Source organism: Amblyomma americanum, chromosome 7, assembly GCF_052857255.1.
Source record: "Amblyomma americanum isolate KBUSLIRL-KWMA chromosome 7, ASM5285725v1, whole genome shotgun sequence".
Classification (NCBI taxonomy): Eukaryota; Metazoa; Arthropoda; class Arachnida; order Ixodida; family Ixodidae; genus Amblyomma; species Amblyomma americanum.
The window spans coordinates 6,829,292-6,856,431 of NC_135503.1; the positions used below are offsets into that span (position 1 = coordinate 6,829,292).

Genomic DNA, 27,140 nt, shown 5'->3' on the forward strand with positions numbered 1-27,140 from the left:
GCGGTGGCGCCACCGGAGGCGGCAGCGGACGCACGCGCGTCACAGCCAATCAGCGCACGTCGGACGCCAGGTTGACTTGTGGTCTCGGCGTCGATCGCTAACGAGTGGGGTTAACGTAGGCCTCGGTGCGATGATCGACACGAGAGACTATTTCGTCCAGTTCGTGACTGCTGGTGTGCACCTGCCACGCAGGCAGGGGGGCCGACGTTGAGCACAGCCGTTACAGAAGCCCGCCCCTTAGGAAATGACAACCACTGGTTATCCGAAGCAGCGAATGGGGAAAGCCAACAACGGATGTGGAACAACACTCAAAAGGACTCAACAAAGAAAGGCCTGTCATGAAGGCCGTACCTCGGTGCGTCAAGCTGAGGCGCATTTCTCGTGTTCCCGTACTTTCGTTTGCGCTGAACTTCATTATTAACCTACGGGTGACGCGACGCCGCGACCACCAAAAGACTGGAGAAAAATGACGACCCACGACGAGCTTTTCTAGCAGTTGTTACGAGCAGGTGCGGACGTGAGTACACGGAGCCTGCTATTAGCTGCAAATTCGGTCAGGCGCTTCCCGTCTGAAATGTGGAAACATATAGTGCGGCCATCACAGCGAGCACATTAATCACTAGCAGACTGCACGTGCCCGCAATATTATTTAGGTAACGCGTAATTAGCCTTAAAAAACGAATAACGTGCTACGTTTACTTCTGCCCGCAACTCCAAAGACAAAAGAATGAAATCTACTTCAGTGTTTTCGAGTAGCGGTTCACCTGAGAAATCTGTAGAGGTTTTTCTGAAGTACAGTGATCAGGTTATTTCATAAATAACCGGCTAAGTGCCAAACACCGATAACTGCTGTTTCGGTACACGCCGAACCCGACCGTGGCGGCTGCGTTTTTTTGGAGGCGAAACGCTAAGGCACCCGTGCGCTGTGCGATACCATTGCACGTTAAAGATCCTCAGGTGGTCGAAATTATTCCGAAGCCCTCCACTACGGCACCTCTTTCTTCCTTTCTTCTTTCACTCCCTCCTTTATCCCTTCCCTTACAGCGCGGTTCAAGTCTCCAACGATATATGAGACAGATACTGCGCCATTTCCTTTCCCCCAAAAGCAATTTTTAAAAAATTACACGGCGAAACCCGCCGCGGTGGCTCAGTGGTTAGGGCGCTCGACTACTGGTCCGGAGTTCCCGGGTTCGAACCCGACCGCGGCGGCTGCGTTTTTATGGAGGAAAAACGCTAAGGCGCCCGTGTGCTGTGCGATGTCAGTGCACGTTAAAGATCCCCAGGTGGTCGAAATTATTCCGGAGCCCTCCACTACGGCACCTCCTCTTCCTTTCTTCTTTCACTCCCTCCTTTATCCCTTCCCTTACGGCGCGGTTCGGGTGTCCAACGATATATGAGACAGATACTGCGCCATTTCCTTTCCCCCAAAACCAATTATTATTATTAAAATGCGGTTCATAAAACAAAGGGAGGGTGGGGAGAGAAGGGGGGTTCAAACTTAAGTGGGGGTCTGTAGGCACTGGATGCAATGCGTGCTGACCCTTGCATGCTAATTTCGCTACACGTATCCTTGACGAAACGATGCTGGTAAGGACGCTTAGGCAATTACGACGCCATGAGCAGAAACAAAGGGCTGAACTCCGACATGTACACAAAAGTCCGCTGTCGACACGAAGGATGCAGTGTGACCCGTCCAATGTGGTTCGAGGTTCTTTCAAGGCGTCTTTTGAGCTCATAATCCACAGTGCGCGCTAAGGTTGAATTTGATGACACCTTTATCGCGCCCTCTTGAAGCATGACACCACAACAGTATTGCAGGACTATTATTTCGCCCGATTAAATCCACTTTTTGAGCACTCACCACGTTGCGCCTCTAATTACGGCGCTAGCAAGAGCGCGGCTTCTGTTGAGGCATTCATATATAAAAAAAGAAATGAATGAATGAATGAATGAATGAATGAATGAATGAATGAATGAATGAATGACATAACTAGTATGGAGTGGTTAGGCTATAGCAGCCAAAGACAAATGGTAGTAACAAGGCAGATTCTGCACACCAAAAGCATAGTATACGTACGGTCCACGACAGAAAATGCAGTTGTGAAATGACGAAAACGAAATTTATAAATATTATAAAAGGCACCAATTCGGAATTTTCCGAAGCCTATTCCCGGTAACTAGAATATTTTGACTTTTAATCAACGGTAGCTATCGCTAGCGGTGTAACGGTTGATAGCCAGCAGATAACGTAAGTTCCGGCTCTCGCATCAAGGACGGGGCTGACAAAATCCAAACGGCCCAAGAAAAAAATTTGAAATTTTTAATAAACACATTACACTAGTGACTGCAACAAAGAGTAATTGATGGTTTTTGAGGAAGTATTTTACCATGATGCAGAATTTTAGCTAACACATAGCGATGAGCCGTGAGCGACGACGGAGCAGTGAGTCCTGTGACGTTGAGCGGAGCAATGCAGCGTCTCTAGTTACATGTAAGCACCGACAACAGAGCACGCGAAGGCGCCTTTGCCGCCGAAACGTGGATATCTTGGCGTCCACCCAAACCAAGCCAGATACAAGACCAAACAACGACCACCATTATGAGCCACTTATTCGTCCTTCCTCAGAGGCTTACGTCTCAACGACGACCGACCAGCGCAGACAGCGCGTGCCCAGCAGCCCTGGCGCAGAATGCTTTGTTTTCCCGACATCACCTGGATTACGGGCCGCGTTTAAGTACACGCACGCGCTTACGTGCCTCTAGAGATCCAGCGCCTTCCAAGGCCACCACTGTCAGCCCGCTCAACAAGGACTGCCATGGACCGGGAACGAGCTTCCACAGTCCGCACGCGTTGAGGTGACTCGAGAGAGAGAGAGGTCACGGTCGTGGCCGACCTGCGATTATCGGAGTCCGCGGTAAGTTATGATCACTTGTCCGTCGCTGTTTTCTAAACATGCACGTCGCAGACGCTTGCCCAAGCGTTCAAGCGACCAGCCGGTGAGTTGTCTTCGAAGCGCGTGCCTTTTTCTGTTGCTTTGTCTCTGGAGCAGTCTAGAAAGCCACGAGTCTACTGCCAGACACAAAAACGTGACAATGAGCCAAGTTCGCGAAGTAGCATAGATAGCATTCTGGTGCCTTCTGGGGGAGTAAGTGCGTTGTAAACAGCATCTGGATTTTTCTTTTCAGTCTGTGTGTTATACGTAAGCGCACGGGGTAGTCGAACTAGCTTAACTTGGTTAGAAAAAAAAAGGCACTTTATATATGCTTCGTCATTCACAGCTTTCCATTTGGCGATAACACTTGAAAGGTTTCTGCTTTCTTGGTGTGTTTGGCATACGGGAGCATTTTTATAAGTTACTCTGTTTCTTTCGCTCCGCATCAAAATCAGCACGGAATGATAATACAGGAGTTGACTATTTAAAAATATTGCGCGCTCCACAGCTCAATTTGAGACTTAAGCATTGTAGCGGGAAAAATTCCCACTCTCGAGTATTAAAGAAGCCGCGGCGAAGATCTCAACACAGGCACGCCTTCACATACTTCAGTCAAAATCACAAGTTCACTTTGTCACAACCAGGTCAGAAATGGTTAGAAAGATAACGTGCAAAAGGAGGACCCAGAGTCAAGGACCGTATTGGGACCTCCTACAGATGATAAATAAAAAAAATAAAAGCATGCTCGCATATACATAAATTGCGACAACAGAATGCCCACCTGTGCAGCCCCATTGTTTGAACGACAAATTTCGTATCGCCTGCAGTTGCTGTTGAGAGTGTTTTGCAAAGTCTCTCTAATAAATATTTATAAGCTGTGCTTTTAATGCGGTTAACAAGCAGAGCGATCGAGGTTTTCTGCGAGAAAACGATCTGCTTACAAGGTAAGGAATTGCAATATTGTGGGCGCACAAGTACGCACCCGTGGGGAACCATCACTGCAGAGACAATTCCAATGTTTAAAATTTATTTTCTTCAAAGTGGCTTGTTGGACGAGTTGGCTATACATCGTTTAAAACCAACGCTGAAATATATGAACTGATAGGATGACATACACATAAACTGCGCTGTTTTCTTCCTTTACAAGCTATGAAGTACTTAAGAGTAAAGCAGGCTATTGTCCTCTTAATCACCCCCTCCCCTCAGTTTCTAAGAGTTATTCTCAAAAAAGGACTGTTACGACTGTCAGGAACAACCACCCGGTAACAAAGACAAAAAGACAATAAAAGAGCCGGCATCAAACGACAACGACACCACCAAACGAAACAGCGCTTTTCGATTGAACGTGCGGCCTAAGTGAGCAACTGGTGCGGTTGAAAAGATTCTTTCGAACTGTAGATTCACGGACCAGTTGCTCATTGATGTCGAGCTCTGCACAGAAGGAAGAGCAGACAGGGGAGTTCGCGTTTGAATTCAAGCCGGCAGCACACGGTGAGAAAGGCACTTCACGGACTCGTGCTAACACACAACGTTCCGCTATCACCAGACGCTCGTCAGTAGTCAGGTTAAACAAAGAGCATCTGATAGGCCTCTCTCATCGCTTTCCAATGAGACATGAGCTGCGCCAAGCCGCGGCAATCCAATACCAGCAAATTTGCTAATCCCTTCTCAACTGACTCTCGACGGCCCCTGCCCCTACGCTTTCCATACCCTAGCATCCGCTCAGTTACTCTTGACAGCATGCATGTCCTGCGTATTACATACCCGCCCGACACAAATCCCATTCCTCTTCTAAACTTCGGCCGAGATATCACTGTTTACTAGTGGTTGTTCCCTAACTCAAGCTATCCCCTTTCTGTGAACGATCTCCAACGTATTCCTTTCCTCGATAGAATACAGAAACAGCATGATAACCAAATCCTCGTACAGCCACGAAACCATCAGCGCCGGTATCCACTCAGATGCCCTAAAGGCGTTGGCGAACAGGATAATAAACTCCTCGGCTGAAGGAGAGTGCTGTTTTGTGCCCTTGGAGACTGGCTCACGCCGACGTTGGGGATTGGCCGGACAACGAACTAAACAAAGCCTGATATTACCGCGGAGAATTCAGGCAAAGCGATAAAAAACAACAACAAAATGAGTAGCGATTGGTTACAAAATAAACAAAACCGCATAAGAACAAAGTACCGGCCGGGCTGGGGCAGATTCATATTTTAGCAGCACGAGAGCAGCGTGGTGTGCGTGTCCAAATGAGAAGAAGAAGGCGACGACACGCGGCAGACGTCCCTTCTTGGCTATCTCGACTACGCCCCTTTTTTGGACTCGGGTAGAAGAGTAACCACAGTCACCTCCGCAAAGAATGAACCGTGCAGCCCAACGCCCGATCATGGTAAGGTTTGGCCTAGGGTGCACGTTGGCGCCACGCGACAATTCACCGTTTCTAATACGGCGTTGGTTCCGGCCTCAGCTCATCAGTTTACCTGGCTACACCCCCTCAGGCCTCGCGTAAAAAGCAAGAGGGAGTCAGGCGCCAGATTATTTAAGCACTGCGCACGTGTAACCAGCTTGCATGGAGGTGTGCCTTGGTTGCGATTTTGTAGGCTGTCACAGCTGGACACCTCACAAGCGCAGGCTGGGTAAAGAGCCGATGCCAAGCGCGTCTCCGCGTGAATTACAGCCCTTATAGCAGAGGCTTTTCTGTGGAGGTGGTAAGCTTTAATTAAGCACATGCGATCGTTAACGAGAGGCAGGCCAACCGCGGCAGTAGTTTGAGCACCCATGTTGTATACGCGGTAGGTGCAAGGTTCGATCCCCAGAGACGCCGGCTACCCCCGGCGTCTGATCAGTAGAAGGTTCCCCCTGGCCTGGTGCTCGGATTCTCGATGTCGAATTGTTTCTTTATTCAAACTGGATTTTTCCCCAAATTTTCCGCTATAACCAGTTTCAGACCCCGATTCCTTTTTGATTGGCCCGCGGTAGCTTCGTTAGGGGCAGGCTCTCTCTACTTTCATGCTTGTTTTATTTCTTTTCCTCCAGGAGGACCCTAAACACGGGGTAACATGCTTGGTAAGTAAGTCTTTGACCCCACCTTCTGCAGAGCAGTGCGCCTTGTGCAATGACGCTCTTTGGCTAAAGCTGTGCCTGCGCCTATAAAATTCATCATCATCATGACAGGATGGCTAACCTCGCCTCCTCCTTAGCGTAACCATCATAATCAGTAAGAGAGAAAAGGAGAAGGAATCTTATTCGTTAAAAACGCTGAAAAAAAATTGTCGCGGGCGGAACAAGTTCTTGGCATATCGCTGAAGAGGGCGCGCTAAGGATATTTCAAGGATATGATAATCAATTGGGGATTTCGCTTGACAGTCGCTTCTACGGTGACGTTCAATAGACTACAGCTGCTCTTATTTCCTTCTCCTCAATATTTTCTAAAGTGTTCGTGTTTTCAATATACATGCGACTCGTAAGAAGCAGCACAAATTCGTTTCTTGGCTACTATTAAACAAGACAAAAAGCATGCATCGAACCAACCGCCTCTAAAGCTTGCTAAATGTGCCTTGCTTTTCAGAGTCCGACTTCCCCCAACGCAAGAAAGGTGCGTAACCAAGTAATGACGGCGCTGGTACTCGCAAGCCAGCTAGACTATTTCAGTATGGAGCATCGACGTTGGGTGCTCAGACCTCCTTCTCAGCGCCCACAAGTTTCTTAGTTTTTTCACGTATCTAGGCTTTTCTACTGCGGCACAATGTTGTTGAAGCAAGATCCTTGGAAGTGTGCACATTTATGTTGATAATTACACGGAGGACTAAACGTCACCTGTGTTGACCGCTGACGAACTTGAACTGCGTATGAAGAGAAGTCTCGCTTGCGCAGTCGAACGCGTGTAACAAGCTCTACTGTGCAATATTACAAATAAACCGACAAAGAGTGACGACGGAAATGTTCCTACATATAGCAAATGCACCGCTCCTCAAGACCACAAAACCAGTAAACGTGCATCGCCGGTCATCAGGGAAAGCTTACAAGTCCTTCGCTAGAAGAATTTCCCACACATTTTTTTTCCCGATAATGTATTGGCAGGGGATTCCCATGCTGGGTTTAACGCACTAGCGCTGTCCCAGTTGTGCCTACTGCGCAGAATGATGCGTTGCCTTAGAATATAGTGTAGGCAATTTAACACATGCATGCACGTGCTGGTATGTATCCCAGCGCCGCATATAAATGTCCCTAAATAGTGAAGCCGTACGCGAATTTTCACACGGAACACCTTTGCAGACGGCTCATTCGTTATTCCGGATGCGGCTCGAGCAGCAGGAGGAACAGACGAGAAGAATGGAAAAAAGAAAAAGAGATGAAGACGTACTCACACCCCACTTTGTCTAGTTGCCGCCCTCACTTACCCGTCGCTCTGAAGTCTCCACCTCTACTTACCCACGGCAGGAAAAAATACTTCTTTCCCTATTACACACACCAAGAAATGGAACTGTGTGTCAGCATGCCATTGATTCCGGCTTAAAACGCGTAGGTTGTATGAATTACAGCCGTTAAGAAAGGCTTTGAGTCTTATTTTGTGTAGTAATTACTGTGGTGATTGAGCTAGTAATTAGCGTGGTGCTTAAGGTAGGCACAAGGCTGGTACTTACTTTAAGCACATGCGTGACAGGTGCTCTCATGGCGCATTGCGACACCAGTTAAAAGCTGCCTAGCTAGAGTATAGTGTTGCTTCCGCTTGCATGCGGACAAATAAAGGCAAACGCTAATCGGTGCCTCCACAAGACTTCAAAAGTGATGCAAAAAACATGTCGGCAAATAACCTCTCCATGTCGGCAAATAACCTCTCCTTAAACTATTACGGTCTGAAAGTAAAGCTTAATAGCAGCTACGACCTAGAGTTTGTCAATTTCATTTCACATGCACGGCACCTGGAAAAATCATTGATGCAAGCACCTACTTTTCATTGCAGCAGACCCTGCCAGTCTACGTGATCTTAGTTTTTATACCGGAAAGCGGAGACGCATTCTTTGCAGTGCCTTTGCCTTCGAGTGACCACTTTTTTTCCTTCTTATTTTTTTCAGGCATCCACTGCCTGCGCATCAAAAGGAAAGGTAGAAAACTCATTTTCAATTTTATGCTTAATAAGCGTAGGTTCCGAAACGTGCCGAAAATTGCAGATTCAGACCGAATGTGGCAGTGCGGCCTCCTACGCGCAGAACCAGGCAATGTAGAATGCACGAATTGTACGCGATCGCATTTCCATTAGCAATTACTATCCAGCGCATGAAGTTTGGAAGATTGTGCTGCGATTTTTCCTCAGAATATGCGCTAATTGGCGGCTTATAAGCTGACTTCCAGCATGTTGTGTACAATGCCCAGATGAAACTGCGCTTTTTTTTTCTAATTAGCTGTAGACAGTGAATAAAGTATGAGGCTCGAGTGTTGCAGTCACTAAACGAGATAGACCGCTTCGATTTAGGAGTTTCTCGTCGGTAAATTATTAGAGAAGAGATATCGTGACCAACCGAACACGTCACATGGCCCAGCGCTATTGCGATTGCGCGGTTTTTATCACGCTCTGTGTCGTTTTAAGTTTCACGACCAGTTCAAAACATGCAGGTGAAGCTTTCGGCTTACAAAGAAAGCTTAAACGTGTTCAGCGAGTATTTTGCTTTTGATAGCTTGCACAGCATACGGTCAGAGACATACGCAAAGTGCTTTCATTGTGAACATGGTCACGGGATCCGTGGTCAAAAATACAACACTCAACAAAAACATGCTGCAGCCACTGGCAAAGAAAAAAGAAAAACGAAGTCCATGGTCGGGTACAACTTAAGTTTGCAGTGAAGCTCAACTCAGATTTATGACCGTCACACAAGGTCCGTTGTTAAAGCTTTTCTTGTGACCTTAAAGCGCTGAATATCAGAAAAAAATTAAAGTACAAGAATTTTTAGGGATCCAACTTGTATAATGCAGTGAAACATTATTTTATTGATTTAGTTTACTGCTGTGACTCGTTACCAGAGTAAAGCCACAACATTGGGACCATGGGCTGTTACCAATGCCTGTTTCTTTTATAAAACTTATTCTAGTTTAGCGTGTTCAATTATAACGCATATCAAATTACGGTACCTGTTTGGGTATGTGTGAGGAACTTAGCAGACATGTGCAAGAGGGGAAATCAGAGCAACCAATATGTTCCATGCGCCCCAAGCAAACATAAGCAGGTGTTGAAGCATAAACTAGAGAGACCATCTATAGATCAACACGCCTTATTTCAGGCTCTTCAGATGTTAGTTTTTGGAGCAACGAGACGCTATTCCAGAAACACACAGCGAATAGAAAACAAATGTTTAAAATGTCGCAGCTGAAGGCCGAAATGTACTCTGCAGCGCTGGCCTCATGGAAACAGTCAGCAGGTAGAAAGGATCTCTGTTCAAACCAGCCGACCTTCCTGGATCGTCCAAACACGTCGCTAGGCCTAATTTCTTTAAATGAATGAATAAAAAATAGCGATAATTTTTAAAGCTTTAGTAAATTTTGTGGCCGGCGTCTCCACGTGGTTGAAATGTTCGACGAGAGGTGAAAATTAATATAAGCCGTAGTCGGAGTGAAGCCATTACTAGGAAACACTTCAAGTAAGTCATTTATGAACGAAAGTCCTAGGTAACCACCGCCTGCTATTAGTGAACATTATGCTCGCACGGGACGCTAGCCCAAATGCGTACGCCTTGCAACAAGAATGCAATATGACACGACGTTGCTATTATTCAAATGCCGACAAGGATTCAAGAAGACGAGACAAAAAGAAAAGATCAGAAAAATTGCAAAAAGGCTGCCATGCGCTCTTCAGTGAGGATATCCTTCCGATTACTGCTTGTTCTTTTTTTTTTGTTTTTCAAGTTACGAGGAAGTCATCGTTTCAAGGTTGCTCTTCCTCCTCGAATCGCGTCTCCGCCTTACAGCTCACCGCATCCATGCAGAAACTTAACACTTTCCGGATGCCAGTCTCACCCCACTTACCCAATTTTCGCCTTTCATCGAACCGTAGCACTCAGCGACGTCATAGCCTACAGCGCGTTTTTTTTTTTTACATTCTTATGCGACTTTCACACTGAGGACATAGACTAGGACGAAAGGGTAGTCGACCATGTGCATGTTCGAGTGCAGGGCTACTTGTGCTTATTAGGCAAATATTTGAAAGCAACGTCCAAACGCCGGGTATTGTATTTTCTTAACCGTATAGTTGTTGTGGACATTCTTTGTTACTTTGCTGCGACTTGCGATAATCTTTTCCGTCAAGTAGACAGATGAATTATAATTAAGAACTGGATGTAGCAGGAGGCAGCGACGCCCCGTCCGTTAAGCTACGGTCTCCTCTCCTGTAAGAACTTTTTTTAATAAATTAGGCAAGTACTAGCTGTTAACAACACACGTGACATCGCGTGAAACTGATCGTACATTGCAGTTACCAACACAACTGTACCCAGAAAACAAACAGAATTTTAGACGACGCTTGCTTTTTCATTCTAAAACAGCGAAGCAAGACAGTACGTCTATTTTTGCCTGAAGAGGTAGCCCGAGAAATACGCTGAAAAGGCGAATTACCCGTGAAAGTGTACATTATAAGGTCTATGCTCAACGCCCGAGCAGCATAGATTCCTCCTTCTACCGCCTTCTACGAAAAGCCTTTAAAAATTGTACTCGGTAACCGAACTGGCACGCAGACACATCCACATTGACCAGTGTACTACATCGCAGCAGCCAGAAGCCTGCCGGCGCAGTATTCTTTATAGGCCTCGTGTCAGCAGTACGCGAAACGCGCGCAATATCAATGACTGCTCTTTGCCATGGTCATCACAGAGCATGTCCCCTTTTCTTCGGAGCTCGCCGTGAAGACACCACTCTAACAACGCACACTGCACGGTCAGGCGGCCCAGCCATTGGAACGCGTTAGTCGATTCAAAGCTAGGGGTTAAAACAATAGCCCATGAACCTGGCACAGGAGGAAGGATACTCACGCTTCGCTGACTGACGACCGTTTGTTTGCTGCGCAATGATATATAATGCGCACAAAGGAAAAGCAAAATGCGCGAGGCACTTCAAGATTGGGATCACCGAGACAGATAACACGTGGCCGCTGGGCTTCACTTCGTGTCACCACTCATGTTCCTAGGTTCCCGAGTCTCGTGCGGTGGAAAACTCAATCTTGCCAGATCAGCACTCGTGTACGGGATTACTTGGCGCTGCTCTTACAGCACGATTCAATCGCACTTATACTCTGCCTCTGTAAAACTATGCAACGCCGCGGAAGCTACTCCTGACTTCGGGGAATCACGGGTTGAATTCGCAAAGCTTTTTTGCACGTCACTGGCCGGCTTCGGTGCGCTGGTCGGTAGCGGCAACCAATAAGATGTCCAAATACTGGCTATTCACAACGATTCTGGTAGCAATAGTGTTCGCGGACTCGTGCCCTCAGTCGCTGTCGCAAGCTTTGGCTTTCACAATGGTGCACTGTTTTAGCGACGGAGACGCGACCTGCTGGGCAACCGCAAATCTTTCAACAAAACAACGACATGCTTACGCGGACGATGATTAATGCTTTTTTACTTCGTGTATAGACCAACCATTGTCGATCGCCCCATCGAACAGGGCGATATGGACGAAGAGACCGCAGACCGGGCGAGCATAGTCTCCGGCAACATGCTCGCCATACTGACCAGCAGCTCGATTGTGGCCGGCCTCGGACTCGGATTTCTCTCCAGGCACACCGAAGGCACGTCTGCCTTGGTTCATTTTTTTCGCTCATAGCCTACCCCCCCCTGTTATTAATGTATCCTCCGAAGCCGACAGCAGCGTGAACTCACTGAACCGTTCCATGCGAAAAAGTGCATTGCGATCACTGTCATCACCCGACATAGGCCTCTCCCATGTCTCTCCAAATAACCCCGCCCTCTGCGGCTACCTTATCCCCAGAGACTTCCTTATCTCAGCCGCCCACCTGACTCTGCAACGTGCCCTGCTACGCTTTTCTTCCCTTTGAATCCAGTTTGTAAGCCTTAACGATCAGCGTTTAACTTGCCTCCGCATTACATGCCCTGCCCAAGCCCATTTCTTCTCCTTGATTTCTATTAGGATATCATTAACTCACATTTGTCACCTGAGCCACTCTGCTCTATTCCTTTCTCTTAACGTTACACCCATCATTTTCCTTTCCATAGCTCGCTGCGCACTCCTTAATTTAAATTCAACCCTTTTGCTCAGCCTCCACGTTTCTGCAGCATGGGTTAGTACCAGCTAGATACCCTGTTATACATTTTAATATTGAGGGATAGTGGTAAACTGCCTTTTGTGATGCGAGAGTCGCTGCCAAATACTCTTATCACTCTCGTGGTTAGGACCTGCGGTCACTACCTACCATAAGTATATGTGTTTTCTCACCAATTCCGACGCTTCGCTTTGTGTCGTGAACTTCTGTTTACTCCCGAGACTGTTGCATACTAATTTAGTGATCTGCATATTAATTTTCAGACGTACAACTCTGCTTTGATCATTGATCATGCTTTGCAGTTCGTTCTTTATCAAGGGAATGCCATCATCGAATTACAAACTGCTAAGGTCAGGTATTCAACAGCTGTACCTTTCTTACTGGTACTTATGTATGGGGCGGAAACGTGGAGGCTAACGAAAAGTGTTCAGCTTAAGATAAAGAGAACGCAGCGAGCTATGAGAAGAAAAATGACAGGTGTAACGTTTAAGAGACAAGAAGCGGGAAGAGTGGGTGAGGGAACAAACGCGGGTTAATGACATCCTAGTCGAAATCAAAAGGAAGAAATGGGCTTGGGCAGGGCATGTAATTCGAAGGCAAGATAGCCGCTGGCCCTCAAGGGTAACGGAGTGGATTCCAAGAGAAGGCAAGCGTAGCATGGGGCGGCAGAAAGTTAGGTGGGCGGATGAGGTTAAAGTGATGCTGAAGAGAAATTAAAGTTGGCTTGTATCGATACAATACCAGCTCCTAAACACAAAAGAAGCACCCTTACTGAAAACAAAGCTCTTGTAAGGTAGAAAAGCAGGCATCGCCGCCGCAGGCCAATCTCGCAAGTGCAAGCGTGATGATGAAAAAGGAGAAAAGAGAGATCTCTGAGGCTGACAAACGTGCATGAAGGTTACGTGTTTGTTTGATGCTGAAGTATATAGGTTTTGTTTTGGAACCCCCAGTGCACTTTCATCACACGAAGGAGACTGAAAAAAAGACAACCTTTATTTTGAAAGTAAAAAAAAAACCTGCAATTGACGGCGGAACGGGCGGTCACCTAAATTTCTGTATGCCTTGGGGTACTTCGCGACTATGCGTTCTGCGTGCCCGCATGGTTTCGTCATGCGCCTATATTTACAAGGGCGGAGCAACACGGGACCTCCAAGTGCCTCTCTAAGTGCTCCTTGGACGAAGTTCGTGCAACGGCACGCAACTGCGACAAGGAAAAAGAGCTGTGTATAGCCAATGTTTAACGCGCCTCCACGCTAGCAAACGCACCGCCCGGCGTGTTCGCATCGTCAACGTGCCAAGACGCTGGGCTGAATAACGAGCCCTACGAGGACTAGTACAGAATTTAAACACGCCCGCACTTACCAGTCGCTACACATCAGTCGTGACGGTGGCCCGGCAGTGACAGCGACGCTGCCGACTCCTCGGCGCTGACTTTCTTGCCAGACCCGCCGCCTCGGCCCTCAAAAGCATCGCACGCTGTGTGGGGTTGAGGTTGGTGAATGCAGGCCGCAGTTCTTTGCGATAACTTTGTCGTCGGATTCGGGAACGGGATCCGTCGTAACGTTGGTGCCAACGTAAACGAAGTGACGACGGCTGGCAGAGGCATTCAACGACCGGCCGGCAGTAGTTTTAACTTTGTCGTCGGATTCGGGAACGGGATCCGTCGTAACGTTGGTGCCAACGTAAACGAAGTGACGACGGCTGGCAGAGGCATTCAACGACCGGCCGGCAGTAGTTTTCATTTCGGCTGCTGCGAGGCGGGAGCGCAGCGCTCGCCGCCAGCAGTTGCAGAGTCTTCGTTTCTGTTTCCGCCTCTTTACGACACTCCTGTCCTACTTAGTCATCAGAAAGTCCCGAGTTTGAATGATAGCGACGTGAAAAATTTTTTGAACTTTGAATTCAAATCTCTTAGCAATAAATGCACCTTTCGCTGCCGGACAAGCGGCAACGAAGCCAAAAAAAAAAAAAAATGCCGAACTATCGGATTTTGCTAACAAAAAAAAAAATTGACAGCGTTGTCCTCAGTGTTCCTTTAAGAAGTGTGCTGGGATACGGAGGCCGCAGCTGGAAAGCACAGGCTTAACGGGAGAGACATGGGAGATGCCTTTGACTTGCAGCGGGCGTAGTCAGGCTGATGATGATGACGAGGAAGATATCCTCAATTAACTTTTATCCACAACTCTTCCCAATCCGGATCTCTTAACAACTCCTGTAACCGCGTCTCCCTGCCTGATATCCTTCTTGACTTAAATTTAATACTTTCTCTATGGAGGCCCATCGGATACTGCGCAGGAGCTACAGATAACTTCCAGCACTTTTTCATGCGCCTCTTCTAGACCCTTTTACCGTAATGCCTGCATGACTGCTGAGGTTTCGACTGAGTCAAATCCTTTCGAGTAATCTATGAACGCTATACTGGTTATATTCTCAGCATTTCACTATCACTTCATTGATTGCGTGAATATGGTCTATTGACGGGTAGCCTTTACCAAAGTCAGCCTGGTCATTTCTTTGATTAAACTCTAAGGTTGCTCTGATTCTTTTAGCGATTACCTTAGTAATTACTTTGTAGGCAACGGAAACTAAGCTGATCGGTCTAATTTTTCAAGTCCTTGGTGCCCCTTTCTTACGGATTAAGATAGTGCTAGCGTTCTTCCAAGATTCTGATACACTCGAGATGATGAGGCGTAGGCTATACAGAATGACCAGTTTTTCTACCAATCTCCCCACCGTCCATCAGCAGACCTGCAGTTACCCGATTCTCGCCAGCCACTTTCGCACTTCGCCTTGCTTGTAAGGCTTTCTTTACTTTTATCTCCCGTTACCGGCTGCATGTCCAGTCCCTCTGTTGTACCCCAGCCTCAATGATTATCACCATGATAATTTAGGCTGCTGTATAGATCTGAGTAGAACTCGTCTACCTTTACGATCTTATCCATATTGGTAATGTCGCTGATCTTCTTGTCTCTTACGCGTACATTTGATTTCTGCCTATGCCTAGTCTTCTCTTGACCGCTACCGCTTTAAGGCTACCTCCGTTCATTAGCGCATGCTCGATTGTCTGCATATTATACTTTATCGCATGGTTACCTTAAGCTTGCTGATTAACATTGACAGCTCTGCTAGTTCTACTTTTTTATGGGGTTAGAGTTATTCCTCCTACACAGTTTCTTAATCAGATCTTTCGTCTCCTGAGAGCTTATCAGCATCCTGCTTAGCTGCACCACCCCTTACTCCTTCTATTGCGCACTCCGTAATCATATTTGTGATATTATCACTAACTGCTTGAACATTATCGTCGTCTTCCTCGGTTAAAGTATCTAATAGCGAAGTAATTGCTCATTAGCATCAAATCAAGTGCAGCCATTCTGCTACAATGGAAATGTATACAAATTGCACTGAAACTTCGTAGTTGAAGAAAAATTCGTCCTCGTCCGGGGTTTGAAACCGGGACTACTACTTCACAGGAGCAGTCGCAACTAAGCTAACTGGTACGGCTAGCATATGATAACGCGAGAGTGAATTTGTCGACAACTCGAAGTGGGAATGGCGTTGATCAAATGGTTATGGGAATCCCCAAGTTGGAATATATTTGTAATAAACGAGTAATTGCTCAATGGCATCCACCCAAGCGCTGCCATACGGCTACTGTTGTATAGCTTTCCTTTGAGGCTACCTCCAACTTGCTGCGCTTGGGTGGATGACGCTGATTAATCACTCCTTTATCAGAAATATACTCCAGCTTGGAGGATTCCCATAAACATTCGACCAACACCATTCTCAGCCTACCGCGTCAGCATTCTTAGTAATAAAGTTATCCGCCATAAAATTGCCGATATGTGCTAGGTCATGTGGTAAACACTGCCCAGTATACGCAGAAGCGGAAGCAATTAAGATGTTTTTGAACGCTCGCAGCACTTTGTAGCATCGCTGGCAACTAATGGCAGTATTTTGTGACGCAAGACGTGCCCGACTGGTTAGTAAGGGCATGGAATGATCAAGTCGGCAGCTGCTAGCAGTTCTCACCAGAGACACATTGCGGCAGTTCCGCGCCTTATAAGCACTGACTGCGCTCGTGCCAGGCACATGGACGAGCAGGCAGGTGTCGTACATGGCGTTCCCGGGCGAGCTGTTCCTGCGCTTGGCCAGCGTGGTGGTGATCCCTTCACTGACCAGCATGCTGGTGGCCGGCGTGGCATCGGCGGGCCTGGCGGCTGCGCGGCGCATGGGCCTCTGGGCGCTCGCCTTCTACCTGGTCAGCAAGACGATGGCCATCGCCGTCGCCTACGCTCTCGCCGTGTCCCTGGAACCGGGCAACCCCGCGCGACGTATTGAGGTGCCCGACGTGAGGCCCACTCGCGGGGAGATCATCTTCGTGGACATAGTCCGGGACGTCTGCAGGTATTTCTGCGACATTTCAACGCGGGGCATCCCCCGAAGCGAAGGACCTCGGTGTCATGTCACATCTGAGAACGTCTGCCTTGAGGACTTGCTGGCTGGACTCTCCGCGGTGGCTTTGGCGGTCGGCTGCTCACCGCAAGATCGTGGGATCGAATACCAGCCGCGGCGGTCGAATTTCGAAGCAGGCGAAACGCAAAAACGCCAATGTGTTGCGCGAAGTCTGCGCACGTCAAACAACCCTAGGCGGTTTAAAAATTAATCCGGAGCCCTCCATTATGGCGTCCCTCATAGCTCCACGAGGCTAAACCACACATACCAGGTATCAGATTAGGCTCGCTATCCAATTAAAATGTTACCCATACAGGAAAGTTCAGGAGTCCCTTTGAATACATATTTCTACGAACAAGTAAAAAAAAGGAATGCTGATTTTTCATTTGTTCATTAGCCCCCAAGACTTTACACGCACTGCAGGCACTGCGTCACGCCTCAGCACAAGAAACTGGTTTTCACTAGATTTTTCGCAATCGGTATACCAGGAAAAGGCACCGGTGAAACAGGCAGTGGCCAGAAAAATCTGCTCAGAACCTGAGCGAATAAGAATGCCGGCAAATCTGCAGCAGACAACCTCATCTATGATTCCAGATTTGCGAATAACCACAATGCAGAACGCTTCTAGCATATTAAATCAGGCTTCATTATTAGAGCTCTTAAGCATGTTCGCCGCAGCTAGCATCAACAGTTTTGTGCAGGCTTTTCATATAAGAGGGCTTCTTTTGGAGGCGACGGATTCTGTAGGTAGACAGATATATACTGTGGAAGCAATAAGGTCAGTCATCCAAAAACTACAAAGCGCGTGCAGTGTTTACGACACCAGTTTTCCGCACGCAATGAAAATCGGCGCGCTTCTCGTCGAGGTGCTCGCGGTCAAAGCCGGGCAATACGCGTGGCGCCATCGTTCGTTGAGCGCCGCAACTACAAAGCCAAGCGCTTGCTACTGGCGGGCGCGCGTTTGTGCAACAGATATTTGCGCGCGAATCAGACGAACCGCGATACGAAACAACAGTAAAGTGAGACTTTTGTGTAATCTGCATTGCACGCAGGAACGTGATGCCGAGAAATTTAATGGAAGCATTCATGTTCACAGTAAGTACACTTATTTGTCGTTACAAGCAGTGCCAGATGAAGCAAAGGTCTATATTGATAATGCCGACGCATTTTTCTCACGTGCAGCCGTACACTGTTGTCCATACGAACACTACGGAAGAACAAGGCAGTAAGTTTTTTTTGTAGCGGTAGCTACATTACGGTAGCATTTAGAGCGTTCAGCGTGGCTGCGCTGCAACCCTGTGGCTGCGCCACTACGCTGCCATGTGGTTGATCGCGTGGTGCGGAGCAGCTGCCGGCGGCGCGGTGCCAGGGCTGATCACGTGGTTCGTCACATGGTTGGTCACGTGACCAAGTTCCACTCGGCCAGCTGTAGCTATCGCGTCACTGCAGGTTTAACCAGAGCTAAACCACCGCCATATTTTTTATTCATTGATTATGCCTCGAAGTGGAAGAATCTTTATGCCCGAGGCTGATATTCTTCGCCGTAGTGCAATTCATTAGACACCTCGCGCCTGGCGACAGCAGGCCAACACTGAAACCGCCGAGGGTCATAATGTGCTGGGTAACCCCAGTACTGTCAGCATGTCAGGTAACACGAACACAGGTGAAGCACAGAATATGCTGTGGTCGCGTCGTGACGAAATATGTGGACACCAGTGCACCCATACAACATGTGCTGATTTCAGCCCTGCGTGATGAACGTTTGGAGTTTTCAGTGAGGGTATCTGCAAGCAAAGGCGCCGTTTGAAACGGCTGAAACTTTATGCGCGTGTTGGAGTAGCAGCGTCAGGATGTTAGAGGGCCACGTAGGTTGCAAACTATTCGTTACACAATGCCCTCATACTCAGCCCTGCGAGATCAAGTGCAATGGGGCAGTTGTAATCATTAAGGGCTTGAGACACATATGTGAATTCTCGTAAAGGATCAGGAAGTAGGGCTTCTGCACGCAGCAGGATTCGCGTTGTGTTCCATCTCTAAAATACATGGTATGTAGAAATATACCTGCAATGTGCGACAGCCACAAGCAGTGCTTGTCCTGCATACCTGTCGCTTGTCGTCTCTGTCGCGCATTTCACGCATTCTTAAAGAGCAAAATGAAGCGACTAGCCGGACATAATTTGTTACTGAACATAATACATGAGACACCATTTCTCCGTCGCAGCCTGCGGGATATAGAAATATCCATGTCCATGAAACTAAGCCTATATCGATCGCAATAACACTATGTCAGCAGACCAGACTGGACGAGATTCTTTCAAGCTTACTTATCAGAGCGTGTAACTACCTTGGTAGCCAAGCAAAGGGTGTTAGTACACTCTGTTCGCAACAGCTTCCTAAAGCCACAGGCCATCGTAGACTCATCGCTCTGTGGCCACCGCTGCGTGCGCAGACTTTACCCTGGAGGACCAGACCCCCGAGCTGTGGCACCTGAACGTCCCAAACTACCTCGGCATGACCGTGATCAGCGTGCTTCTGGGCGCCGCCTTTGCCGGCGTGCCCGAAACCGGCGGCTTCGTCGTCGAGTTGTTCTTGGCTATCAGCGAGGTGATGCTCACTGTGGGACAGCTCATCATGTGGTACGAACACGATAATCTACACTGTTAGCACGCGCCCCCAGAATGTCAATGTGCAATGGATAAACGCAATGCTAATGTCAATCAATATCAGCACGAAATACCACTGCCAATAGAAATATAAAATGGCAATGAGCAGAGCAAAACGCTAATGCAAATATATAACCTTACTGTTAAATGTCAAAGCGAAAAGCAAAATGCTAACGCAAAATGCAAACATGCAATTCTGCGCCAACATTTCGTGCTGCTCCTAATGGCCTTGGTTCCAAAGCCCGTTCCAGCACAAGGCTGCAAAGCCTCGGTACCGAAGATGTGTCAGAAGTTTGAGTTGGGGAGCTTATGATGTCTAGCCGCATGTACGCGCATGAACACAAACAACTGCCGGACGCTTTCTGCGCCGGTGTAATTGCTCACGGGCGCTCCTGCCAGAAGCGTTGCCACGGTGGCACGAGTTAGATTAGAGGTTCTGCTACCCTCTTGTAAATTCTACCGACAAAAGTGCACTGCACCGGAGGGAACATATCCCGGATGTTCTCGAGGGGCTTGGGCACTGGCGACGCGCAACACATTTTTCATGCCCTCCTAAGGAAAGCATGCGGAAGGCCAGCATAGGCTAGATTAATATACATGAAATCGCGAGGCCGGGTTCTCCTCTCCGCGAGCAACTGTAGAATAAGATTGAGCGCGATTGCACTGGGGTCTGGGAACACTTCCTATTGCCATTTGTGTGTGCAAGGCTGTATATGTGACGAAGGTACAGGACACAGACACAGTGAAACTACGCTTTCAGTTTTAGGAGAGGAGTAGTGTACATTTTATCAGTCCTGGCAACGCGCATTAAATGCATTATTAAATTTTCGGTCACCCACTTTGTCTTGAGACTTTCCACCAGACAAAGCGACATAGGAGAGCAGTATGTCCGAGTAATACTCGCTCAAACGTGGGTCCAATCACGAAAATGTTCTAGCACAGCGTTATCTACTTCATCACTAGCGCTGCTGCCTTAGACCGGTGTTAACCACACAGGCGCTTGAAACACAGCGAGGGTCATGACAGGTTCGCATTTCAGCGGCAGAGCTAACGACAGCGCTCCGAGCCCGGCGAAAACTTATTCTAGGACGCTGTAGCGCATATTTTCCACCGTCTCATAAATAATGCATTCCTACGTTCTTTAGGTTCCGAACAACGCATGCGAACCTTGCGCCTTGTAGAAGCAGTAACGGTAGCAGTAAGAGAATAACGGTTTGCTACGAGCCAAGTTAAATGTTTTAAACGTTTAAAAACGCGATTCTGAATAGTAACCTCAATACTGATGTCTCGTATGAGCGCTTCGTGATTACAAAATTTTTTTTGAAATACGATCACGAGTAAAAGAAAAAACAAGCACCCGTAATCAACGTTCATCCATTATCAGCCCTGAATGAAGGCCCCAATTCTTCGTTTTGCATCAATGCAGTGCCTCGACGACGCTGCCTTTAAAGCCTGCCGCGTACGCCTTCGCAGGTGCTTCCCCATAGGCATCTGCTTCCTGCTGACGTCACAGACCCTGCGCTCCAGCGAGTTTGTATCCGAGACGCGCCAGCTCGAGATGTACTTCCTGAGCCTCGTCTTGGCGCTGGCCATTCACGGCATGCTGACGCTACCCGCGCTCTTGGTGGTGTTCAGCCGCGCGCACTACCGGAGCTTCTTCTCCAACATCGGGCTCACTCTGGTCACAGCCTTCGGCACGAGCTCCAGGTTAGCACATGCGACGGATAAGTGTGCCCGAGAATCTACAGCCCGGGTCTAAGAAGAAAGGGTCCACCTAAGACAGGCACCCTTTTCCACACCCTTCTCGCATACCACACATCAAGGAGCACTTCACGAGGATCAACTTAAAGCCACAATACATAAAAACGCTGAAAGGAGGAACTGGCTTTAATATTACAGCAGCAAAGGAACTCCTTCACACCATTTTTACAGCCACAGCTGTTAAGTGCCCGTTCCTGAGTTTCGCGTCGTTGTAGCAGTAGAAGTAGTAGTATAGTAGTAGCAGTACAAGTAGCAGTAGCAGCAGTAGTAGTAGCAGTAGTAGTAGTAGTAGCAGCAGCAACAGCAGCAGTAGTAGTAGTAGTAGTAGTAGTAGTAGTAGTAGTAGTAGAAGTAATAGTATAGTAATAGCAGTACAAGTAGCCGTAGCAGCAGTAGTAGTAGCAGTAGTAGTATTAGTAGTAGGAGCAGCAGCAGCAGCAGCAGTAGTAGTAGTAGTAGTAGTAGTAGAAGTAGTAGTAGTAGTAAAAGCAGTCGGCGTAACCTGTAGGTGGTTGTCGGGAACCATCGGGAGGGTGGTTACGGTGGAAGGAGGAGGCCATGACATAGTGGAGGAATGCGTAACCGGAAAGTGGCTGCCACCGGAACCTTCTGAAGAGTGGCTACCGTGGAAGGAAGGTGGGAAAGGTTATGGCGAGACGGAAGGAATGCGTAACCAGAGGGTGGTGACCACCGGAACCATCTGGAGGGTGGTTACAGTGGGAGGATGAGTGCATAACTGAGCAGAGGAATTTGTAATCGGAGGGTGGTTACCATCGGAACTATCCAGAGAGTGATCCCCGTGGAAGGATGAGGGTATGGCGAGGGTGAGGAATGCGCAACCGGAGGGTTGTTCTGTTCCGTTCAGAATGGTTCCTTTGTGTGGTAACCGTTGGAGGAGAGCATGAAGAGAGAGTAAGCTGGTGCAATCATATTGCCAAGGAAACCACCTGGAGGGCAGTAACCGATGAAGGAGGAGGCTATGGCAAGCACGTAAGAATGTGCAACAGGAGAGTGGTTGCCACGAGATGAACTGGGAGAGTGGTAACCGAGGAAAAAGGGGCGATAATAACACACCAACTGGTGTCCCTAGATCTCTCGTTACACTTTAATGCGGCAAAAATTGTATACAGTACAGTGCCCGCACAAGTGAAGATCGAATACGAGTCTCTCCGTTAGAGGCTGCGCAGAACATAAGCCAATCATTCGAAGGAAAAAATCTGTACATATGAATAGCGCGCTCTTCCACACACCCAAATCTTATCATTCCAGCACGACCGCATGATACATAGCTACTGGAGGCGAAAGTGTCTGAACGGTCTCGACGACCTTGTCCGAATAACAGCACATTACTGTCAACCACGAGCTCTCGGCCTCACTGAGCTTCCAGGCGCAACACACTTCCACAGTCTGACAGGCAGAAGAGCTATTTTTTGAACGAGACTTGAGAGAGTAAAGGAGCTTGCATTAAAAGGCCCAGTGGCAGTAACTGCTACACCCATAACGCCTCTCACTGAGTTAGCGCGCTGCCGGCTTCCTACCTGGCAGCAACATAACGCTGACTAGCACCGTGACGTCCTTGGAAGGCAAGGTGGGCCTCAATACGCTGGTGGTGCGCCTCCTCGCGCCGCTCCTGGCCACGCTCAACAAGGACGGCACGGCCATCTACATGACCATCAACACAGTGTTCTTCGCCCAGCGCAGCGGCTACCACTTTACCTTCCTCGACCTTCTCGCCACGAGGTACGCGCGTTTTTACATGGCTTCGGCACTGGTGCTGCTCAGAAAGACCATGCGCCAAATTCTAAGTTTATTCTATCGCTGTTCTGACCGCAACATGAAGAGTCCACAACATAAGGCCAGACAGAAAAAAGCGCTACTTCAAACTGTTCCTGTCCTATTCTTTGTCCAGTCCTTGTGTCTTCATGCTGCGTTAAGGAAAGCTTAACCAATGTGCACAAACTAAGCCAACAAGGTGTCTTCCAACATCTTGCCGCTGTTTGCCGTTGTTCGTTCGCGCCCCTAAATATGGCAAGGAGGCAACAATTTAGTTCCATATTGCAGCGCAGCTACTACGGTCGCTTCTCTCAGTAACGCCGACGTTCAGGCTAGTTGGCATGGATGCGTGGCAAGAAGCAGCGTATAGTACTGCACGGAAGGTGCAGGTCCTCGTAGAAGTTCCAGTAAACGGTAACGGAAATAATTCGGGGGAAACGGCCCTGTTTTGCCTTAGGCCGCAGCTACAAACGTCGAATTCGCCTTGTCAACTCTTATAGAAAGACAGGTTACGGGATAAGGAAAGAAAGAGCGGTGTTATTCAGAGCATAGAAGCAGTTTCGAGGTGCGTTCACCACCAGCCTCATGGGAAAGTGGAAGTGTCATCCAGGGATTTTCTGAGTAGGTACTTGTGGGCATTGCACAACGATAAGGAAAGGCACATTTTTATTTTTGGGCTATTAGCCTGTTTCGGACGGAAGATATGGCGGCGGTTCAGACCTTTGTTCTTCTAATGTCCAGTTCGAAGATTCAATGCACGTGGTAACTAGCGCTAAAAACAAGGTCAGAAGAAAGAAAGACGAACACCACGAACACCACTAGCGTTCGTAGTGTTAGTCTTCCTTTCTTCTGTCCTTGTTTTTAGCGCTAGTTACCACGTGCATTGAATCTAAAGATCACAAACTGGCCCAGTTGTCCGCTTTAAACAGTTCGAAGATATGGCTTCTGGCCTTCTTTTTCCTGCTCTCCTTGTGCCTTGTTGCTGTATTATAAGCACTGCCGCTTTGCTCACACATGCAAGGTCTGCAACTTGCGGGCATAATACTGACTTTATTTTCGTATGAGTGCGATGTCAAGTGGCGTGCTCTCGTATCTGCTCCTGTTGTCGTCTTTTCGTCCCACGTTGTCAGCGCCGTGACCATGATCGTCAGCAGCGCCACGGCGGGAATTCCTGGCCAGAACGAGACAAACGTGATACTAACGGCGCGGCTCCTAAGCCTCCCTTCGCAGAGCATCGGCATCCTCGTGCTCAGCGACTGGATCACGTGAGCGGACGCACAGCCGCATACAGGCCAGATGATCTTTCCTCTCACTATTGTTACTAATTCTAAAGGCTGTAGAGAGAGGAATACGGAGCAGCTGACAACTCGCAGCGGTCTTCGGCGAGTTACTTCGGTTGACCGATGCTTTGATTCGAGCCCTGGTCCTCGCTGTTTCAAGCAACTGGTCATAAGCAGAAAAAAAAAGCACGTTATCTGTCGGCCAACGCACGGAGTAAAGGTACATTGAAAAAGGAGACTGGTCACCCAGCACACAAGGGAATCCTGCCGCGTCGTCAGGTCAGATTTCTTAGGAACTACGAGTCCTCTACTACACAAAAGGCAAATAAAATTCGTGCGTTTCCTTCGAGGACGACCGAGTTCGAGAAGTTTCTTTTTTTTTGTTATTTTGAGGACTAGCGTATGGCACAAGGTGGGGATAAACAGAAGAAAATGCATGGAAATTATATGACCACCAGAACTGCTCACGCCACATACAGGCAGCAGTGTTTCGCTTCGTTGCCTGTTCTCTGAAAGCTGCCTCTTGTCTGTGAACGCAGGGACCGGTTGGTGACGGTGGTGAACGTGCTAGGAGACATGGTGTGCTGCTGTATTGTAGACGAGCAATGCAGAAAGTACCTCCCCGAGACCGCAATCAAGCTCGACCCAGAGCATGCCAACGAGGAGGAGCTTCAGCACAGGGTGGCAACCGGTTCACCTTAAAGTAGAAAGAAAAAAGACCTACGCCTTTAATATTACCCACGCCAGCGCCTGATATGCACGCGATAAAGCAATTTACGACAAAACGCTCATGAATTAAAAGATGACCGCACGCAATGCGCTCGATAATTTTTCATCATTAGAGATAATGAAGCTGCTCCTTTTCGCGCCTTGGGATCCACTTCAACGCAATTACCACTAACTGATGGCATAGTTAACTATTCACGTCATACCCAGAATGCAGAATGAAATTAAATAAAAATAGAAAGGTGCGCTGCTGTAACTTTTCTACAAACACTATTTGGCAGAGAAACTCATGCGGCTATACAGGTAAGCACTTCTAGATTTCGCACATTCAACCAAACCGTTATTTCAGCGTAAATGTAAACACTGATTTTACGGCACGCTTGTTACGTACTACTAGTTGTGGAGTTACCTCATGCTGCTGCTGGCCTTATGGAGCCATTGCACTTTCAAATTAAGCTTAAAAGAAAATGCAAAATATGCCTATCCCCGTAGCGCCTGCAGAACTTTGCATGACAATGCTCTCCGCACGGCATCACACACCTATTCCATTTGAGAATATTGCTTGGTTGCATGTGGCACCACATTCTTCAAGCATGGCCAGCAATGCACCTCAAGTGCGATTCGCGCTTTCAGATGAATAAAAGTGGTAGGGAGTTCCCGTCCTCAATAACTGAGCTTTATGCGCGCGATGCCTCTTCTCAGCGAGTCGATTAATCGATAACTTTAATTCAGCGAAATAGAAAACTTAGTCCGTGGCCGGAATTTTTATTTCAAAGAGCTCTCGGCCGGCGCAGAACTGTATCTCCCATTACTGCTGCTAAATGACGGAAAGTATTGCGAAATCACTCGAGAGGCTGCCTGCAGGCCATGTGTGTCGACTTGCTATAGGCTAGTTAGCCAGCTGAAAGCTTGCTTTTTGAAAACTTTCTGCAGGTAAGTGACACTAGAACTCCCACACATTGCCTCCGTCTGGTAACCGCCAGACACACATAAGGCGGTTCAGGCATGCTTCAATGTTCTGTTCCAACAGGTTTTTCTTTTCACTTTTTAGCACCTGTGTAAAGAACGAAGACATAGAAGAGACAACTTAGGACAACTGCATGCTGCTGCTTCCATGTATTCGTCCTTTAAGCTGGTGGAAAGTTTCAAAAATGGACCAACAGCTCACCCAACTTTCCGCATCATGTTCCCAGAGGCACGCATGAATGGAATGCGGGAAGCAAAAACGGACATACCTCGCGAAGGCGCGGCGGACTGGCCTAAAGTCATTGTTTGCGGACGTTGCAAGATTTTTATAAACAGTACACAATCTTCCTGCTCTGTTTCATATTAGTTGCACGCGCACTCCCCCAAGAATCCAAGGAAAATTGCAGGGCCTGTTTCCTGTTTTCGGAAATTAAGCCCGTGCTTTTAAGTTGGAAGCGTTATTTCTGTAGCAAATTTCTGATGAACGCACTGGAGAGCAATTTAATCTCATTGCTATATATTTTGTGATCAAAACATAACGAAGTGCCAAAGCGAAGTTAAGCGCCGCTGAAATTGCTAGAACTTTTTTTTTTCGATGACTCGCCATACGGCACATGTTGGGGCTGCTTATATACTATAGGTTGTCGGGGAGGCTATATTGCTAGAAAAAAACTTAGGAACAATGCTACGCAGAGCGAGATCTTTTTGCGAGTGATTACATTTTTCCAACGGCGCTGCTCCAGCTGCGTGCGCGTATCGTTGCTGCCGTTGGGAAAGCTGCCTTACGAACACCAAAAAGAAAAAAAAGATTGACGGTATGTCCCACTGTCATTAGTGAGGCATCTGCTGACGACAGCTCTGCTATCGGTACAGTCTCGGGCAGGATCACTCACGCTGTACATTTCGAAGGATTTCATCCTCAGCGGTCTCACGTAGTTCGGCTTACATTCCTGTGAAGGCTGCTAGGTAGCTTTATCAATGAATATGGCGATATTAATTCAAGTGAAAGTCTACTCAAGCAAGTAATTTTCAGAGCAAAGAGAAACTGGCCAGGAAGGTAGCAAAGTAAAAATATATATACAAATCGCTCTACTTTACTGAATGTTCTTCAAAGAAAGCATTTAAGAACCGAAAACGCAGTTTTTCAATACGAAATTCCTCTCCGGCACTTCCTTTAACAAATACATGCCATGTTTGTTCTATTAAAAAAATTAAGCGGTAATTGCAAATTACTCTGCATGCAGCGCTTCTCTGAAGTGGAACTAGATGGCGCCGCTTCACTGATGTCGCACTGAGAAGCCCTTGCTATACTAGGCTACATAAACGC

General features: G+C 47.8%; 2 protein-coding genes across 2 annotated transcripts; both read left to right on the forward strand.

The window, feature by feature from the left end:
* Positions 1–5,217: 5,217 nt before the first annotated feature.
* LOC144096920 (uncharacterized) lies at positions 5,218–13,529 on the forward strand. Its single transcript, XM_077629734.1, has 6 exons — positions 5,218–5,322; positions 5,970–5,999; positions 6,502–6,528; positions 8,009–8,038; positions 11,580–11,703; positions 13,453–13,529. Exons 1-6 carry the CDS (start codon positions 5,293–5,295, stop codon positions 13,527–13,529), a joined length of 318 nt encoding a protein of 105 aa, XP_077485860.1. The 5' UTR covers positions 5,218–5,292.
* Positions 13,530–16,287: 2,758 nt separating this feature from the next.
* On the forward strand, positions 16,288–24,823 carry LOC144098352 (excitatory amino acid transporter 1-like). The gene is made up of 8 exons (XM_077630932.1): positions 16,288–16,596; positions 17,697–17,739; positions 17,827–17,869; positions 19,094–19,280; positions 20,781–21,014; positions 22,614–22,808; positions 23,972–24,106; positions 24,661–24,823. The coding sequence occupies exons 1-8, from the start codon at positions 16,307–16,309 to the stop codon at positions 24,821–24,823; spliced, it is 1,290 nt and encodes a 429-aa protein (XP_077487058.1). The 5' UTR covers positions 16,288–16,306.
* Positions 24,824–27,140: the final 2,317 nt, after the last annotated feature.

Excerpts from the sequence above, each read along its gene's own strand:
- LOC144096920 (XM_077629734.1), top strand. The coding sequence starts at position 5,293 with ATGAACCGTGCAGCCCAACGCCCGATCATG. Across the intron at positions 6,000-6,501 it reads AACACGGGGTAACATGCTTG|AGTCCGACTTCCCCCAACGC; the intron begins GTAAGTAAGTCT and ends CTTGCTTTTCAG. Across the intron at positions 6,529-8,008 it reads CTTCCCCCAACGCAAGAAAG|GCATCCACTGCCTGCGCATC; the intron begins GTGCGTAACCAA and ends TATTTTTTTCAG.
- LOC144098352 (XM_077630932.1), top strand. The coding sequence starts at position 16,307 with ATGGCGTTCCCGGGCGAGCTGTTCCTGCGCTTGGCCAGCGTGGTGGTG. Across the intron at positions 17,740-17,826 it reads TGGAAGCATTCATGTTCACA|CCGTACACTGTTGTCCATAC; the intron begins GTAAGTACACTT and ends TCTCACGTGCAG. Across the intron at positions 21,015-22,613 it reads GCCTTCGGCACGAGCTCCAG|CAACATAACGCTGACTAGCA; the intron begins GTTAGCACATGC and ends CCTACCTGGCAG.